This window comes from Amia ocellicauda, chromosome 17, assembly GCF_036373705.1.
Source record: "Amia ocellicauda isolate fAmiCal2 chromosome 17, fAmiCal2.hap1, whole genome shotgun sequence".
NCBI classification, from domain to species: Eukaryota; Metazoa; Chordata; class Actinopteri; order Amiiformes; family Amiidae; genus Amia; species Amia ocellicauda.
The window spans coordinates 5687114-5705031 of record NC_089866.1 but is presented as its reverse complement, the minus strand read 5'-3'; the positions used below and the strand labels follow the sequence as shown (position 1 = coordinate 5705031).

The 17918-nt window shown below is 43.5% G+C and overlaps 1 protein-coding gene across 3 annotated transcripts in view; it reads right to left on the bottom strand.

Moving 5' to 3' along the window:
* The window catches only part of usp22 (ubiquitin specific peptidase 22), a 39831-nt gene that overhangs the window by 4173 nt on the left and 17740 nt on the right, over positions 1 to 17918 (bottom strand). For 2 of the 3 annotated variants that reach the window (XM_066688795.1, XM_066688794.1), the window contains 7 exons: positions 14475 to 14607; positions 9327 to 9440; positions 8299 to 8400; positions 3939 to 4105; positions 2642 to 2789; positions 1262 to 1367; positions 44 to 202 (listed from right to left, as the gene is read on the bottom strand). In XM_066688795.1, the coding sequence (XP_066544892.1) occupies positions 44 to 202; positions 1262 to 1367; positions 2642 to 2789; positions 3939 to 4105; positions 8299 to 8400; positions 9327 to 9440; positions 14475 to 14607 (929 nt within the window). The remainder of the gene's footprint in view (positions 1 to 43; positions 203 to 1261; positions 1368 to 2641; positions 2790 to 3938; positions 4106 to 8298; positions 8401 to 9326; positions 9441 to 14474; positions 14608 to 17918) is intronic. The other variant, XM_066688796.1, reaches the window with a different exon arrangement.

The following is a 17918-nucleotide window of genomic DNA, read 5'->3' as shown; positions in this document are numbered from 1 at the left end:
TCTGACCCATGCGCAGAACAGGCGGGCGGTTCCAGACAGATACCTTCGTAGACAGTCTGTTAGCGTCGTGGCCCCGGACAGGTGGCTCTCTCCGTTCACCACGCCACCGTCGCTGCCCGGGCTCAGGGGCCAGAAGGGCGTGGAGGAGCCCGGCAGGTCCAGACTGATGTCCCAGAAGGGGTCTATAGTTGTGGACACACCGCTGAAAGACAACACCCCCGCGTCAGGGCACAGACGACAGACACCTGCACGTCATTGCGCACAAGTAAAACGCACTGCATTGTAGGATTTATATCCTGAAAAAGTTCTCAAAACAGGATACTGCGACTCTTGGAACCATAAACTGGACACACACTGGAATGGAAAACATTTTAAAAATGAATAAATTGGTGTATTTATTAAACCACACAATGTATTTATACAGCATTTCTTGTATCCTGGGCTGATGGTCGTTATCCTGCAATACATCATCCATCCACAAGGTGGCACCCAGTCCTGGTTCACCTGCAGCGGTGCCTTCAATAGCCATATTTGTCTCCAGACTCCAGCAGCAGCATTAATCTGATGAGACTGCTTTTCAGTGCAATCTGTGTCAGTGCCAGCCCTGGCGAGATGAACACCTTACAACAGCCCCCGAGGGACCATTTATTTTTAACCACTGCTGCAAAACCGCTGTGCTTAAGATGCAGGGCACTCAATCTGGGGTATACGGCCCACGAGACAATGATCTTCAGTAAAACTTGGGAATACATTTTCTTGGTGAAGATTTATGGAGGCACGTCGAACTCCGTCGATCTGCCGGAGCTCGGAGTGTTATGCAACCAGACACACAGAGTTAACCATTTACTTTGGCCATCGCTAAACACATATATCCCTGTCAGCACCTGTCAATTAAGTGTGTGCAACATTTCCTGTTCGCTTCAAGGGATTTGTACATCATAGAAGAACATCGGCTCCGACAGATTCCCATCTAAATTCCTCTCAGAATCCACAGCGATGGCGATAAAAACGCACCCAGATGCACATTTTGGGGCACTCTGGAAGCATCACCAATCTTTAAGTCAGGATTTCTTTAGTATTTTACGTACGCAGACGCAAAACCCTGAGTCTCCAGTGAGTGACATTTACCGAGCAGGCACGGCCGACTGGAGGTTTGCGTGCCACGTCCTTCCACTCGTTCACTCAATGAAAAGCAGGGGTGGGATCACATATTGATAATGTTTTGTTCTTCTCAGGACAAACAACAGAAAAAAAGCCTTACTGGCAGACTTGACAGGTGACGTCGGACTGCAGGCCTCCGGTGAAGATTTGGTCGATGATGCAGTTACAGTGGTTTGGGTTGTTGGCCTTTTTTCCGTTGTCGTCACCTAAGACGTACGAGAAGAAAAGCAGGGGCATTCAAACAGCGGTCCGGAAGGGAAGGAATGCTTCACGACTGAAATGTTAACCAATTAAACCAATTAATATTGTACCAGTGATCCCAGGTCTTTAGAAGGGATTAGATTGAAAACTGAACAAAAAAAGAATTCAACACTCCCCCCAGTATTGAACATGTCCCGCCTTTCCACCGCGCCCCCATCTCTTATTTGATAATTTATAAACCTCAAAACGTACATTCATTCTCAGAACTCCTGCAGGGAAGGAGCTATGAAATGCATGTTTTAAAATGAAAAATGACAATCTAGGTGTTAAAAAAAGTATTTTAAAGACTTCCCCTCAAAGATCAAAGACGCATTATGTAAACTTTCCATGAATATATTACACAATGTGCAGCGTGCATGTGCTTACTCTGAATATAATGAAAATAAATTACAGCGCTCCTCGGGGCTGCTACTCCATTAACCTGACATGTTTCACTTGGTCAAGCTCTGCTCGAACGCTGCCTTAATGACTTATTTTTTTCATGCGTCTGACAACAGTAGCGAGCTGCACCTCTTCAGATATAAACACAGAATGTATAATTCCCCACACAGACGCCAACAGATTTATTTTTGAAATCTTAGCTTAGCAGCGCAAAACTTGCACCTGTCAGCAGATCAGGAACAATCTGGAAAGTCAGAGGCAGCGATTTCTTTGCACCACGAATTTGAAACTTATTTCTAAAGCAATAAGAGTCAGACAAGGCAACGGCAGGTTTGAACAGAGCTGCAAATAAATTGCACAGGGGAGGTTTAAAATGTATTTTATATATAGAATGTCTTCAAAATCATGAAAGGCATCGACCACATCAAACCAGAGGAGCTTTTCCAGATCAGCGGGGACACACGCACCCGGGGACACAAATGGAAATTGGGCTTCAAGGCATTCAAGACAGAGAACAGGAGACGCGTCACAATCTGAACAAACTCCCCAGCGATGTGGCTGAAGAGACAATTTGAGAACATTAAAAAACAGACTGGAGAGGATCCTTGGATCATTTATTAATGGACACCAAAGGAGCACGGTGGGGCGAATGGCCTCCTCTCGATTGGACACTTTCTTATGATGCAGAGATCTATGTAATTTTACTGCATTGCCTGTCCCACACAAACACCTAAACTAGACATTCAATTAGTCTCGAAGTAACCAGAAAGTAAGAGGAACTCACAGCTCGTACCCAGGTTGTGTTACACACTGATGACCTCTCTCTGCGGCGGCTTACCTTTGCAGTGCCGGTGCAACACATCCAATGCAGCGATGAGGAACTCGTGCGCGTCCTGCTGCTCGTACCCTGCCAAGTGCCGCGCGTGTGTCCACACCAGGTGCAATAGCCTAAAGGGAATGTGGGGGGATCGATGTCCGGAGTAGAACTAAGGGGGAAACAAAAACAGTGACCCGTATTACTCCGGCTGGAGTTTGTTTCTCTCGTTTACGGCAGTCGCATCACACAACGGCGTGGGCCCGACTTCCAGAACAATGCAATTTAGCAACACAACCTGAACTATACCCTGCCGTGTGATGAATTAGCCTCTTCGATTAGTCTGACAACAGCGCTGTGAATAAGAGCCGGCGAACGGCGAGGGCTCTTATCTGGAGGGCTCAGACAACCTGAAAGATGTCGGCCGAGGCAAGAGGCAATTTAATTGGAAAACGTTGCGCATGGGCTCCATAATTCAGCACAGCTTCTTGGCCACATCAGTCTGTGCATTAAGGATCATAGTTCTCTTTTAGTTGGGAGAAAAATCTCAATAACACGATTCCACACATACAAGTCTTGGGCATCACCGTCCGACTGCTTTTGCCAGCAGCGTAGATAAACACGGCTCTCTGCGTTTACAGTAAGTGTGTAGTCTGCATGTCAAGGTTTACCCAATTGGCACCCGTGTGGTGAAACTATTATACCAAGGCAGGATGTAGGAGAAAATTACACGGTTCTGCACATTTTTCTGCTGCGAATCCTTTTCCACGAATGCCTGAATTGGTTCCTCTGTGCCCATAAACATGCAAATCCTATTGGCAGTGCTGAGCATGTGAGCAGCTCAGTGTGAATCCAGTGCAAGGATGCCGAACCCACTGAAATGATTTAACTCTGCGCTTCTGGAGACGGGAGAGCGCTTTAAGGACAATGACTCAATGCTACCAGCCAGCATTATGCCAATATAATAGATATAAACGTGTGTAATAAATAGGTATTACAAAAATATACTGACTCATGAAGCAATGACAAAACTAGATTATGTAAAGAAAAAAAGCTATATCTGTGACTGAAATGTGCCACCTTATTACTCAATACCTCTGCATTTGTAGGAGAATCGATCTAGGAGGCACAATATACTGGATGTGTGGCAATTCAGCATAAACAATTCACGCAACTTTTGACTGAAGGAAAATGCAGAAAAATGAGATCACTGACTCCAGTGACTATGACATCATACACGTCCTTTCCGTGGTTTGGTTATTACACAGGCCGGGTAAGACCGAAGACCATTAGGTAACATTATCCTCCAATTGCTACTCACCTCCTGAAAAAGCTGGGACATTTCACACACCAGACAGGAATTGGATTGCATTTCGCATTTGTGTCGGTCTGAGAGGAAAAAGTCTCGTAGGAGGGGAGTATGGGTAAGTGCCTGGACAATACAGTTCATAAAGCATGTGTTCCCTAGGTTTATTAAGCCCCGTAGCCCTGGAATGAGAAAAAGAGAAAAGGCTGGATGAGAATTTTGCAGATATCTTAGTTGACAACAGACAGGAGTAAGATAAATAAAAGTAGTTATTCCAATGTGCACATTTGCATTAAAGTGTTACATAAGCCAATATGGAGATCTGATCATTATTCCTGTTTGGGATTATGTATGTTTCATTTGTGATGCGGCTGTTTATGCAATATAGAAATCGGGGGAAACAATAGCTTTCAGATCCATGCTAATGTGCTACTATAAATCAAAGAAAACCCTTTATTAAAAAACAACAACAAAAAAAACATACTTTTCTCAGAATTTCCTTATGGGGGGGGGGGGGGGACAATAAAATATCTACCACATTTACAATAATATATATATATAATATAATAACAGAAAAGACGGGAGAGAAAGTTAGACGACTGAAAGGAAACGCCAGGTCATCGGCATTAATGTCATTCCAGATTGACAGACCTTAATAGTCAAGTACATCCCCCCTGCCCCGCAGTTTGTAGCCGTGCCACCAGGGGTCGCCACCAAGCAACCAGCCATGTTCCCCACGATGAGCTAGACCTCAAATAAGCCTCCTGTGGGGCGAAGACGGCCTTCTCTCGGCCTGTGCATCTGTCCCTCCCTCCAGGTGAGGACACAGAGGCTTTAATATCTCCCCCCTCACCGTGATGACTCCTATTTCCTTTTTCATAGAGCAGAAATGGTTTGTTACAATTCAGTTATAGCTGTAATGTGTGAATAACAATCCACCACCAAACAAGTCATTTCCAGGTGGACCTCCTGCGTTTTCCTCTCAGATTTAAGATCTAATTACCACAAGAAGAAAACCCAAGATTGTGACGTTTCACATTGCGGTGAACTGTAGATGAACTTCATACCCTTTAGTTCAAGTCTGGATGCAGTCGATTAAAGAGAAGGGATACTATTTCCCATCAGCCTGTCTACGTCAGCCGTCTAGACAAAACCCACGACCCGTTGTGTGCCTGGTGGCTCCTGTGATGCATTTCTCCAGATGAGCTTGACCGCATTTGGAGGGAGAGCAGGTTACACATGGGCTCTGCTCCAGACAGTTCCCACAGATGATGCAATCGCTATGCCACACTCTGAAAGCACTTCCTGCAGACGTTCTGCTCCCGGTGGCATCCTGATGCGGAGAACTCGTCCTTGTGAGGACAGTGAAGGACAGAAACACCTGTCGCTCAGCATCTCAAACACGCTTTACGGGCAATGACATCAAAGCTTCACCGAAGGTCCCCAAACCCGTTCTCTACAATTACATTGATCAGAACCACATTCAAACCAGCGCTGGTCACAGCCCAGATACAATACTATAGAGTACAGAATTAGATCTGGAGGAAAATTTAATCTCCGCTCCCCCCATAAACATTGAGCATATTTACATTGCCAGTACCCTTCACATCTAATAACCCAGCTTTGACTTAATCGTACGGCGCCCCAATCTAAACAACCACACGACTGCACAAAGGTAATCAAACACAAAATTGCACAAACCGCAGGCAGTGCCGGACCCACACCGAGGCGGTTTAAAGGACATCTGGCCCGATATTTCGACATGCAAATCCTAAACTGCATGAAGGGCAAACAAAGTGTTTTCAAACACTTTTAAACAGCCTTCTCCGCGCTGGTGCCTGTAAGGTTTAGTGTGGTCACAGCCGGCCGAACACGTGGCACAGCGTACTTGGGTTTCATCTGCCGGGCACGGACGGGTTAGCGGGAGTCTGATGGAGAATCGTTCAAGGTACCGCATGAAGCTGCCAGCCCTCAAGGTACAGTAAGAGACACCACATTCAAATCAAACCCTCCTCCCTCATCACCCATTCTCACTGCACCAGGTCTTTAGCACTTAACAGCTTGGTATCCGTGCCCAGCTGGACGAGCCACCTGCTGCTTATATTCAGCATTTACCATCAGCACCCCCTCCCCGGCAACTCCCCCTCAAGCTCTCCAACCCTGCCCTTTCAGAGACGGGCGATTCCAGGGGCGGCACTCTAGCTGTGCGATATTCTTCCCCCGCTCTCGACACGGGACAGTTGGCCTTGTGCGGGAAAGCCCCGAGTCCGTTCAGATGCTAATGAGCGGGCTAATCTCCTGCTAATGCTTACTAACGCTCCTTGGGAAGCCAGATCGCCGATTCTTCTGCCGCATTCATCTGATAAACTGAAAATAAATACTGTGCTGCCAGACATTTAGCGTCCCCAGCGAATACAGATGACGAAAACCACAATCCGAAAGGAAGAGCTCCTGCTGCCGGAGAGATTCAGGGTCAATATTTCATGATATTTCGCATTTTGTCTTCTCTTGCCTTGATGTACGCCCTCTCGGCGTTACTGATCACACATCTAGGTTTTTTCATGCACTGTAATGGCAGGTTTTAAAGGCTGAATTCATGACAAAACCTCCTGTCAAACATTTGTCTGCTCTTTTTAGATTTCATGTAGAATCTGTGCATTTTGTGATGCTCGACAAGAATCCAGTGTCTAAATTGCAAGTCAGTGCATCGTTCTGCAGAGCATTTACACTGCAGGAACTTCTATCTTCCCAAATAAAGCTAAAGCAATCTATTTTCGGAGCCTATTAGTCTTGACATTACCCTGTCCATAGCCAGTACACAGCCTTACTCTTGTTTGCACTAGCTGTGCAAGACTTACCCTTTAAAAACACCTTTCATCTCACACAAGAACAGAAGTTGCACAACTGTTGGGAGAGCTACATCCTTGCTCCCTTTGAAGGTCTCTGAACATACATTTCATTTTTTGCTTCATGCGTTTCAAAGCTGCCAGGCACCACTTAAAATAGTGAGGAGGTGGGAATTTAAATGAATACATTTGGAAATGGAAAATATCCTGAGAAACACGTGAAAGGAACGATGATGGTGGGACTCACAAGCCACAAATAAAGTAATGCCTTCTGCCAAGTGCGTCTGTCCAACTAAATGTGACAATTGGAGAGAATATTTCTACTAAAGTCAGGAAAATAAAAGGTCTTTATAAGAGTCGTAGAAAATTAGAAGTAAAGCATTACCATCATTTGCTTCCAGAAGACTTACGAAGAGGACTAACAAACTGAGGATTTTTCAAGTTAGGAAATTAAAATGGGAATTCTACAATACACAGCTGAAAGGCTAATAAGTTTATCATCCTCATCCAAGAAGATATCCTTCCACACGAAACCCAAAACACGCAACTCCTTCTGTGCTCCGGCAAATAAGCCCTCATCCGTGGTATTTAAGGTCCTTCTTGCCGTCGTATATTTGAGTATGGTGGGTCGGCTGACATTAATACACTGAAAACAAATCCATCATTGGTGCATCTATCATTTATCTCCTTGTTAGCTTAAACAGATCTGTCGAGGGCCAGGCTTATTATTGATCGATGGCAGCTGGGGTCTGGGACGGCCACGTGGAACGGGGGAGACGGCGAAATTACAGACGGCCCAGACATTTTAACTCGGGCAGTTTTTATCGATTTTAAATCACAACCATGATGACTCAGTGCAGGGTGGATGTGCTGGGGGACTGGATATATTTAGCACAAAGGGATCGCCAATGTCAAGGGCTGATGGGAGGAGCCTCCTGCTCAAAAGTAAAACGAACCAGAGAGAAACTGCTCACAATGAACAGTGTGACAGATTTGGTGCGGTTTTGTTTTACGATTATTATTTTCTTAAACGTGGCACATTTATGATGGATGACTCATAGGGAGGATGCAAAGAAAATAGGAAGCTTGTGGCATTTTATTTCAACGCTGACCTCCATAAAACCTGGCCAATTTCGTCAGATCAATAAATCGAGTAGGAGGATTCTACTGCTCTTCAAGTCCGTGCTGACAGTCCCTGCCAGTTTCTCAATGTCTGCGACTGACAATCCTGCAACACATTATACTGTAGAAACGTGTGGGAAAAGTGAGACGGCCTTGAAGAAATTTCATGACAGCAAAGGACAGCCACCATTAAGGACAGAGTATTAATCAGAATGCATGCTACCTCTGCAGATAAACAAGAAAATAAATAAATCAATAGAAATATAAAAGGTAAGGTCTTGACACTACAACACTTCCCCATTTCTACTCCTACATCATGCCAAGCAGGGACGTTTACAGCAGGAGTTGGGTAGCCCATAGAAACTGGTGAAGACACCTCCATGACCCTCTGTGACTGAAGCGCTTACCGATGGTGCAGTTTGTAGTTATTTTCCTACGTTTCGGATTGTGCCGTAGTAACTCCAGCTCCCGCTTCGTTGGCTCCCACGTCGAATACTTCTCGCCAACTCCTGCCGATCGAAAAGGGGGAAAAGAGAATAAGACTGCGGGCAGCATGGGAGAGCAGCAAGAAAACAAGATCTTGGTATCACAGCAATGGAAAGCCACTCCAAAGCAGGCTGATTAGACCAATTATTTACGAGAGAGGAGAAAATGTATAATTCAAATCAGGTCCTCCCAATTATCTAGTTTCAATATTGTTCCTGCCAAAGAGGTGTGTGTGTGGGATGGGGGGAATTCTTTCCAGATAGTGTAGTCAGTGGGCAAATGTCCAGTAACAATCCAGGACATATTTACAGGTAACAAAATACAGGAATCTGACCCTCTCCTGTTTAAATGGGTCTCAAGTCATTGCCTGGAGTTTTCCATTTCCTACACTAACTGCTGAATTCCGCCCCCTGAAGATCCCCAGGCAAGATCGGTTTACAAAGACCGACGTCCACAATTTGTGCCCTGTCTTCTGGGCTCTGCAGAATTGAGTTCTAGGCATTTCCATAAAAACACCAAGTCAAAAGCCGTACTGCCTTCAGCCCGATTACTTCCTGCCTTTGAACATTTAGAATCATGTTTTAGTATTTTTAAATTAAGTATAACTATGTTGTTATCTAAAACTTTGTGTCTTCATTTTTAATGAATCTGCGATTGAAGGAAAGTGTCATTTTGTTGCTCACTGCAGTGTTGATGTTCATCAGATTAGCCATGTACTTCAGCTAAGTGTAAGCCTTATGCAGAGGTAGATAGTAGATAAAATAAACTGGAACCCAACAGCCCTGGAATAAGTAATTCTGCTAAGAAACTTTTTTTTTGTAGACAGAGCAGAATCTCAGCTTTAGGCTCATACAATTTGTCCTTAAGTGATATTTAGTTCTAATAAAATCCTATCAACTTTTAAATGGAAAACATGCCATGATATGACTCAAATAAAATAAGACCATACCTTGTAATTTCCATGCTTTTCTTTGTTCTTCTTTGGCAATCTGTTCCATGTCTTTATCATATATGTAGTCTTGACACATAAAACAATATATACCACCATATAATAAGTCTATGGCTGAAAAAGAAAACAAAACCATTATAAAACAGTGAATCACTAAAATACAGTAAAGATGTAGTTTCCAAAAAAAGAAATAAGGGACAGAAAGCAAGACCACAAACATTCAACTATATGACCCCAATTCAAATATCAGGGTTATGTGAAGGACCCAACTATCACTTTTGTTCCTATTAAAACATCCACTAAATTACTTTAATCTGCTTTTAAATCAGAATTAGAACTAGAGGTTTTGTTAAAACACTCCAAGAAGGAATTAACATTTCATCCACTGGGCCTGCCTCTTTTGAGACTTCAAATATGTTCAGAAGACCTGCGATGAAAACATCTGTTGTTTTGTAGATTGAACCCTTTAAAAATAGAAGGTCAACTGTAGGTTAACCGATTTCTTATGAACAGATGGGATTACCCAAGGTTAACAAACAGGTTTGTATGGCCCCCACCCCCTACATCTCTATGCAGCATCATTAGTCCTATTCGTCATCACTTCTACACCCCAGCTTCCTATCCAGTCTGGCAACTCTGCTTTGCTCTCGACTGCGTCACCCACACACAGGCTACCCCCGAGTTGCCCCGAGACTGAACACATACATGAATTAAAAACAGCCCAGTGAATCAGAGCTGCATCCCTCCCTCCCTCCGCATCCCCGAGCTGCACCGCTACAGCAGTCTCCTTGGCAACCTCCTCACATTGAAACTACAGCCTGGGCATCTCGATCGGAGAAGATCTTGGATGAGAAACTGGTGAATCAACTGTGCTACAAAGAGGGTTCACCTCGAATGTCCGTCTAACAAAGCAACAATCCTCACAGCCTGAAAACCACACTGGTCAACACAGGCACGGGTACACTGTTTTGAGTGCCCCGTGGTCTTCATGCGAGGAAACCGGGAGACGGTTACCCACGAACGCTTGGAATGGGTTTCGATTCTACACCAGAATTACCAAAACCACCACGGCTCCAGTCACATTCTTGGGAGGAATGTCTCCCACAAGAGCGAGCGAGTGCTACCTTGGCACCGGTTTCGCCAAGCCAGAGAACAGAACGAACTTCCCTCTCGGTGGAGGAGGCGTGGGTGACAGGGTTAGAGGTGCCAATACGTCACCGTCTCCTCCATATCTTCTCCAGAGCTCAACACAAACTATAATGAGGCTGTGCAGAACACAGAGACGGAGAGGGTGGGGAAGCCAGTAGGGACTTGGTCATTACATTGTTTGTGACAGATAAATGACTGCTGGCATGCGAGGCTCCATACATCTCGGCCCGAAAGAACACCCTTAGTGGGAGAAACCGTTTACCAGCAGACCTTAAAACGGCACAGGCGAGAACAGGGGGTGGTGGGAGAGCACTCCATTAGTTTCACCGCCGTTAGCCATCGTATCGAGTGTCCTCGGTTTACTGGAGATTGTCACGTCTCCTCACTATTCTGACAGCTTCCACTTCCCATACTCAGGAGGAGAAATTAAATCGAAGCTGAACTGTCCTTCATTTCCCTCAGCCGGCCGCCCACTTCTCTCCCCCGCCTCGCGCTCTGTGACAGGGCCTGTAATTGTTACACCGGATGAGAATGTGCTACAGAAGAACACGACCAGATCTGTGCCGGAGACTAAATCTTGTTGAAAGGCTCTCAGATGTTTTTCCCTTTTCTTTTTTTTCACGTGCCATATGAGACGCACGATCTTTGTGACAATACAATAGAAGATGTAATTTTAATGATTCCCAACGGAGTGCAACATTGTGGAGGAATATTTAAGTCGCATTTTTGTGAAGTACAGTAAGTAGGACAAAATGTTCCTAAGTCAAACGGTTTTCCTTGTACTTTACGAGAGCAACTTTTATAACGTGTAGGTCACGTTCAAATCAAGGAAGGCAATTATATCCCTTATACATTTTTTGGAAAGTATTTCAGAGATATAAGGCAAAGAAATTTAAGACGATCACCATATATTTTAAGCATGGGCTCTTGAAACAAGGTTTATTTTTTTTATTTAATAACAATTATAAGGGTACGATAGGGAGTGAATATGTACACAACATTCAAGCTAAAGACAAGTAAAAGCCTTTGGACCTTTTAAAACTAATTTTAAAGGATTTTATGCTGCCTCCTTCATCAAATTATATTTGCTACTCTTACAAATTACTTTATAAGATTCAAATTTAATATAACTGGCATTACACGCCTTCTATGTGTAGTGCGGCTACACTAGTGCTAGAGTGCATTTTTGACTAGCTTGTAATAAATAATTTCACATACATTTATGAATACTAAACAACTGAAAACTTGTGCATGACAAATCTAAGCAGCGCTTTTATTGCCAGAGACCGAAATAAACCTTCAATGTAATGGGCCTTGGAGTAACCATGGGAACTGGGATGAAAAATATAAACGAAGCTGGTTAAAAAAAAATATATATATATTCGTGAAGAAAAAGGATTAACCTGTTGTAAGAACTTAATTCTGTTGAGGTTATTCAAATTAGTGCTCCTATCCAAAGAGAGTCTCCCCGACTTCACAATCTGCATCTCTTTGCAGGTTCCCAGCCTAATTAATTGTTTTGTGACGGCTAAACTCCAGGGGCAAAAACAAACACAATGTATAACAGACCTGGAAATAAGACTGATAGCTAGTTACACCCACAGGGAATAAATAATTTACCACTGTGTGTTAATTTACTGCTTGAACTTCTGAAAAACCTAGTTCGAAAAAAAACGTATTTGCCTGCCTAGAAAATAAGTTGTATTCCCCCTGCCAGCACTTCACAACACTACATTAAATTACCAAAGTGAAGTTATATTTTTGAAGGCACTGGGTATGTATTAGAACAACACACAGGGTCCAGTTCAATTCATGCACAAGGATGTCTTAGGGTACAGTGGGAACATAGTTGACTGAAAAGCATCTGGGAGACTGTCTCAAAAGAAATTGTAATTTGCATAAATTGATGTAAAGTCCTGTACGTAGTCACAAACAAGAGATTATATTATTAAAGACCATTCTTTGATGCAAACATTTTAAATAAAGATGGCGTTTATTCACTTGTTGTTTACGCTTAGCATTGTCCTTGCTGCAAACCACAAATTAACTAAACAAAGTGCAGCTTGGAGAAGATTGAGGGTTTGAATACCAACACTCTACCGGGGGACACTCAAGACGCGCAGCGCTGCGCATCGCAAGCACATGCAACTCCTGCACCGGCCCCAATTTATTTCCATACTTATTAGACATGTCGAGGAGACAATTACTGTCCTGAAAAGTACAATTATCTAGTTATTCCCCTTCTGTTGAGCCCTCCTCTGGATGCTGCCTACCTGATTAAGTATGGGGGATAATTATAACCTTTAATCTTGCTGCACATTATTTGGCACTTGAGTTTGAGTAGCTATTCATTAAAAAAAGATCTGTCTTCGCTCCTTGACAGAGACGGAAAGGTGTGTTTTGCGGGCAGAGGATTTGACACAAAGATGGAACAACCCAATTCCCACAGAATTCAGCAGAGTGACTCATCTAGAGTAAATGTCAGCGCTTGCTGCTGTACGTCAACTGTATGCGATTCACGTTATCTGTGCAGTTTAAATCTGGGGAACGTGCTGTTCAAAAACGCATTTTATCTGGCTCAGGAAGGTACGATATTCCTAGGGTCTGAAAAAATGGTTGTAGGTTTTACAACAATTATGGTACGAGCACTTTAAAACACAGTCCCATTTTGTCTGGACAGGCAATTATTGGATCCCAAAATCACTGTGAAATCGCTAAATCAAATGGTCAGGCTTCAAACCCCCCCCCCCCCCCCCCAACACAGATAAGGATTGGGGCTGCCCTCTACTGGAGAGAAAGGGAAGGACTGTTTTGTTTTGAAGGAGGACTGGAAAAGGGATGGACAGTTACCATGGTGATTTTTAAAATGTACAACCCTTGCAGATGTGGCTCAATGAACTGTATTTAATTGAAACCAAGCATCCTTGTTGTTTGTCTTTCAAAAGTCAAAGGACAAGGAAGTCTAAATTCACTGCTTTTGAAAACTATTAGAAAATGTTAAAATTTTGCCTTCCCCCCACCACACAGGGCAGAGGGTTTGCATTGGACGCCGATCTCTACAAAACGCTGTAATAAGTGCCATTTCAAATGTATAGGTTCCCATATGCGTACAGAATACTCTCATTCCCATTCTGATGGCAATGTAGTATTTATCCAGTTATTGTTAATGAGATCACCCTATTCAAGTAATTAGGCATTTTCCTGGGGTCCAAGGGCAGGACTCCAGTATATATATATATAGAACCACAGGAATTAGAACAAGGACAGGATTAAGCCACCTCAAACCGGTGGAAAACAACAGTAGAACTAAAAACATTGTGTATAGCAAATCAATTGCCAGATAGGAAACTGTTAAAACTGGTCTTCTAGCTTGTGTGCATCCAATTCTTTCCCTCCGCCCACACCCTCTCTCTCTCTCACTCTCCATATATTATATATATAAAAAATGCAGAAAATGTTACTTAACTTCAAGGAATGCTGACCTTGCAGCTGGATCAATATACAATTTCAGATTAACTGGTGGCTAAATCTTTGATTGCTATGCAGATCAAACTTTCTCCCCCTCTTGCCTCCTCCATCGCTCCCCGTCTCATCTGCTTAACATGAATGGAATGTGTTCAGGAAGCCACAAAGTATGGCTCCTTAATGGGATGCAGTTTTAATTGAGTAACTTTCAGAGGCAATTCCAGGGAACGCCACGGCTTGCGAGCTGAAACGGTGTCAGGACCGGCACAGAAAGAGGGCAGCAGTCGCGTGCCTTCCCTCCCGAGGCGCGGCTGTGCAGTTTGAGATTTAATCACTCTTACTTTGAAGAAAATCATGTCTAAGCGAACGAAGAAAATACTGTATTCCTCTTATAGCAACAAAAAACAAATTATGCCCCTTAAAACGCACGCAAACAGATTTGCGTCACATTCTCGGCACATTTTAGGCTTTGGAAGACTAGGCAGTTACAAGGGTCATGTGTGAAGGATGTACGGTACGCGGCCGGACTCTTACCTAGGTTGTGCCGTTTGTTTTTTGCATGCTCGTGAATGTGTTTCTTTGTGAAGCAGCCGAAGAAGACACAGTAGAGGCAGGAATGCAGTCTGTTGAGGTGAGCGCCGCACATGTGACAGATACAAGATTTGGCCTGTCAAGAGGAACAAAACAGAGGAGAAAAGAAAAAGGGTTCAAAATGTTGTGGTTATCACCCATTCCAGGCAGTCAACCGAGCGCGCACTGCACACGGCGGCCGTATGCACACGATGTCCGTCCACCTGTCGGCTAAAATGGGAACTGGCTGAATAAGGTCACGCTTTTTCAGAGTGCCTGTGGCGGGGTAAAGAAACCGTCACTTCCCCGTGGCATCCTCAGCAAACAACGCGGTAATCTGCCACTGCCGTGAAGGCGTCCATAATACAAGACCCACCCTACTGCCGCAGTCTGTGACACTACAGTGTAGCTTTTAGCCTTTATCAGGTCCCATGGGATAATTGTAATAGGATCATTTTACATTCACTATTTCTTGATTTACAGATTTGGCTCAATAATGGATTGAGCACTTATCACAATTTTGCTGAAAGCAAAATTAGCTCAGAATAAAAGATTATAAAACAAATGTTAATATTTGAATTAACTGGATGTATTAATAAATAAAATGATTGCAGTTATGGTGGTCAAAGGTTAAAGGTGAAGCTCTGAAAGATCTTGCATTTATATCCGGGTTGTTTTTAGAGTAATATTTTGAGGGCTTTACACAAATTTCAACCCTTGAAATCCTTAATTATGTTAAATTTTGGCTGGGACAAGGATTAGGGTTATAATCCATGGTACATTTAGGCTTAATTTAGAGGAAACAAGTGCACGCACACACACCAACAAAGAACATACAGATTATTGCATGAGCACCATGTTTAGCTTCAACCTCACCCTCTCGATTCCCAGAGCCGGCACGTTGTGTGCAGTTACACACCTCCACTGTAGACTTCATATACAGAGATCAACGCTCATACCCAAACAACACACTACACTACATGACCACCCCATTCGCACATGTAGAAACTGTTTCATACTGAGTACAGGGTGCCACAAACAAGATTCTGTGTACGGGACGCCGACTCACTTTCCCAGAAGTGTTTTGCATACAATTGTGAATATAACCTTATTGTGTGTGAAGAAAGTAGAGGGGGGTTTGAAGTGGCTTCAGATTCATAGTCAATTAAATCAAACTGGTATCTGAAACATTCTCTATTGCAAAGTCTTGAGGAAGTGTGGGGTCAAAGTGCAGTTGACATTCCCATAAAGGAATGCGATACTTAAGGACTAGAGGAAGTCGGAGAACCAACTCCACCTCCACACAGAAGCCTGGGCTTCCCCCCCGATGGGAATATGACATCACCGAGAGGGGTGAATGGAGATCAAATGAGGCAGGCTTGCGTGATCATAATTGCAGGACAGATTCATTCCTTACTATTTTTAACTTTTTAGTTACTATGTACCTACAAATAACCAGCAACACAGACATTTTCAGAAAAGGGGAGGGGGGGGGGGTTCATAGGCCTGTGGCACTATCTCTAACCAATCTCTCTCGCTCTCACACAGTGGTTTTCTCAAGAACATTCAGATGAAGAGGTGGGTGCAAATGGCAGACATGGCTGAGTAAACTAAGCCCAAAGTGAGTAATCCAGGGCTGCTTGAATGAGAGCCCGTCGCTTCTGCTTAAATACTTTATGAATGTGTTGGTTGAACTGAGGGAGTGTGTAATGTCTTCTACCCAAGTTATGCATACAGGAGATAAAATCGGTATAATGTGGCGAATTTAGTATACGAGTAGCTATTTTTTAAAACAAGAAGATGGAATCCTTTGTTTCCCCCCCCCGCCAAAAAAAAAAAAATAGAGCCATCTCTAATTGTTGTAGGAAGTATAACTTTTAAGATTATAAAAGATCACAATAGAAAACATTAATTTCCAGGAGAACAAACTTGTAACAACATTAAATGTGTTTTTAAAGGTCTTTTAATGCTTTCAAATGATTGAATACATTCAAAACCGATAAATAACGCCAGACAGATGCTTCCTAAACTAGCCTACCTTAAATCAAGAAGTGCTCAGGTAGATCGGTCTCTTTGTATGGCAATTTCAATAAACATCAAATTACACATGGGGTGGAAGTAATTAAAAATACTCAAACTTTTCTGGCAGTAACATCTGTAACCCAGAGAACATTCTTGCATACAAATAGACAAAACAAATTCTTCATCCTGGTTTCTAAATCACATTCTTCTTCTTTTGGGTGACAGCAGCTCACGGCACAATCCCCGAGGCGGGGGAGAGGCAGGAGAACATGCCTCAGTCCTAAATGATCAAAGCACACCGGGACAAGAAAGCCAGCGTGAGTCGCTGAGATCTGGGAGACGAGAGGAACCTTGATTTCTTCACCGTTTGTCTGGATAATCGGTCCTGAAAAAGCCAGCGGCTCTCGTATGCAGTTTACAGTATCTCGTTCCCCTGCAATATGATCTCTTTAAGGGTTTTCTCCGGCTATATTCACAGCCAGAATGCATGCCCAATTATATGTACAGCGAGAAGAGGTCACGGTTGTGCTGCAGGCGTTCCCGTGGCACATTCTTGATTCTGAGGACAGGGAATAACAGAGCACATGCTTGTGTATCACTACACGCACTTTCAAGGACTGCGAGGACGAAATAAGACGGTGGAAGATTTCAAAACGAGAGGAGAGGCAATCCAAAAATCATGATGCGTCACCTTGCAAAACAAACATCTGGATTATGTTACTACTGAAAACTCAGTTCTAGATGAAAAACTTTTTGCACTTTTTATTTCCCGAGCATTAAAAGAGATGCGACCTTTGAGAGTCTGAGAAGAAAGTCCCAAAAGTGAATGTCATAAAAGGAAGGAAGAAACCACAATCAAAACCTCCGCACGGATCAGACAGTGTACGGGCACCGTGCAGCAGTCAAATCATCCGAAAGAGAAACTCCTCAGAGATTTTCACTTTCATAAGGTTTCTGAACCACGAACATGAATGCATGACGAACCGTGCTAATGCAAGTACACGCAAGATCACAGATTGAAGGAGAAATGCCAGGAAGTAGCCCAGCACAGAAGGCGAGAGTAGCAGGGTTATGAAAAGGAGAGCACAGAGGAAAAACAATGTGCCTTGGGAAGAGAGGCGTGTCTGCATTGGCTCGGGAGCTGACAGCATCCAAATCTCACGGTTTAGGCATCTCCCGTTGTCACTTCGGTTTCCCCACACTGCACAACTCTGAGGGGAACACCCTGCCTGAAGAATTCAGCCCACAAGGTCAGCAAAATGGTTTTCCAACTGACCAAAAAAAAATCCAACATTTCCCTTCCCGTCAGTAACCGATCATTTACATAAAAAGCAGCACTAGTTTAAATTATGTATACAGCACAGCATCCTAGATGAAAAATACATA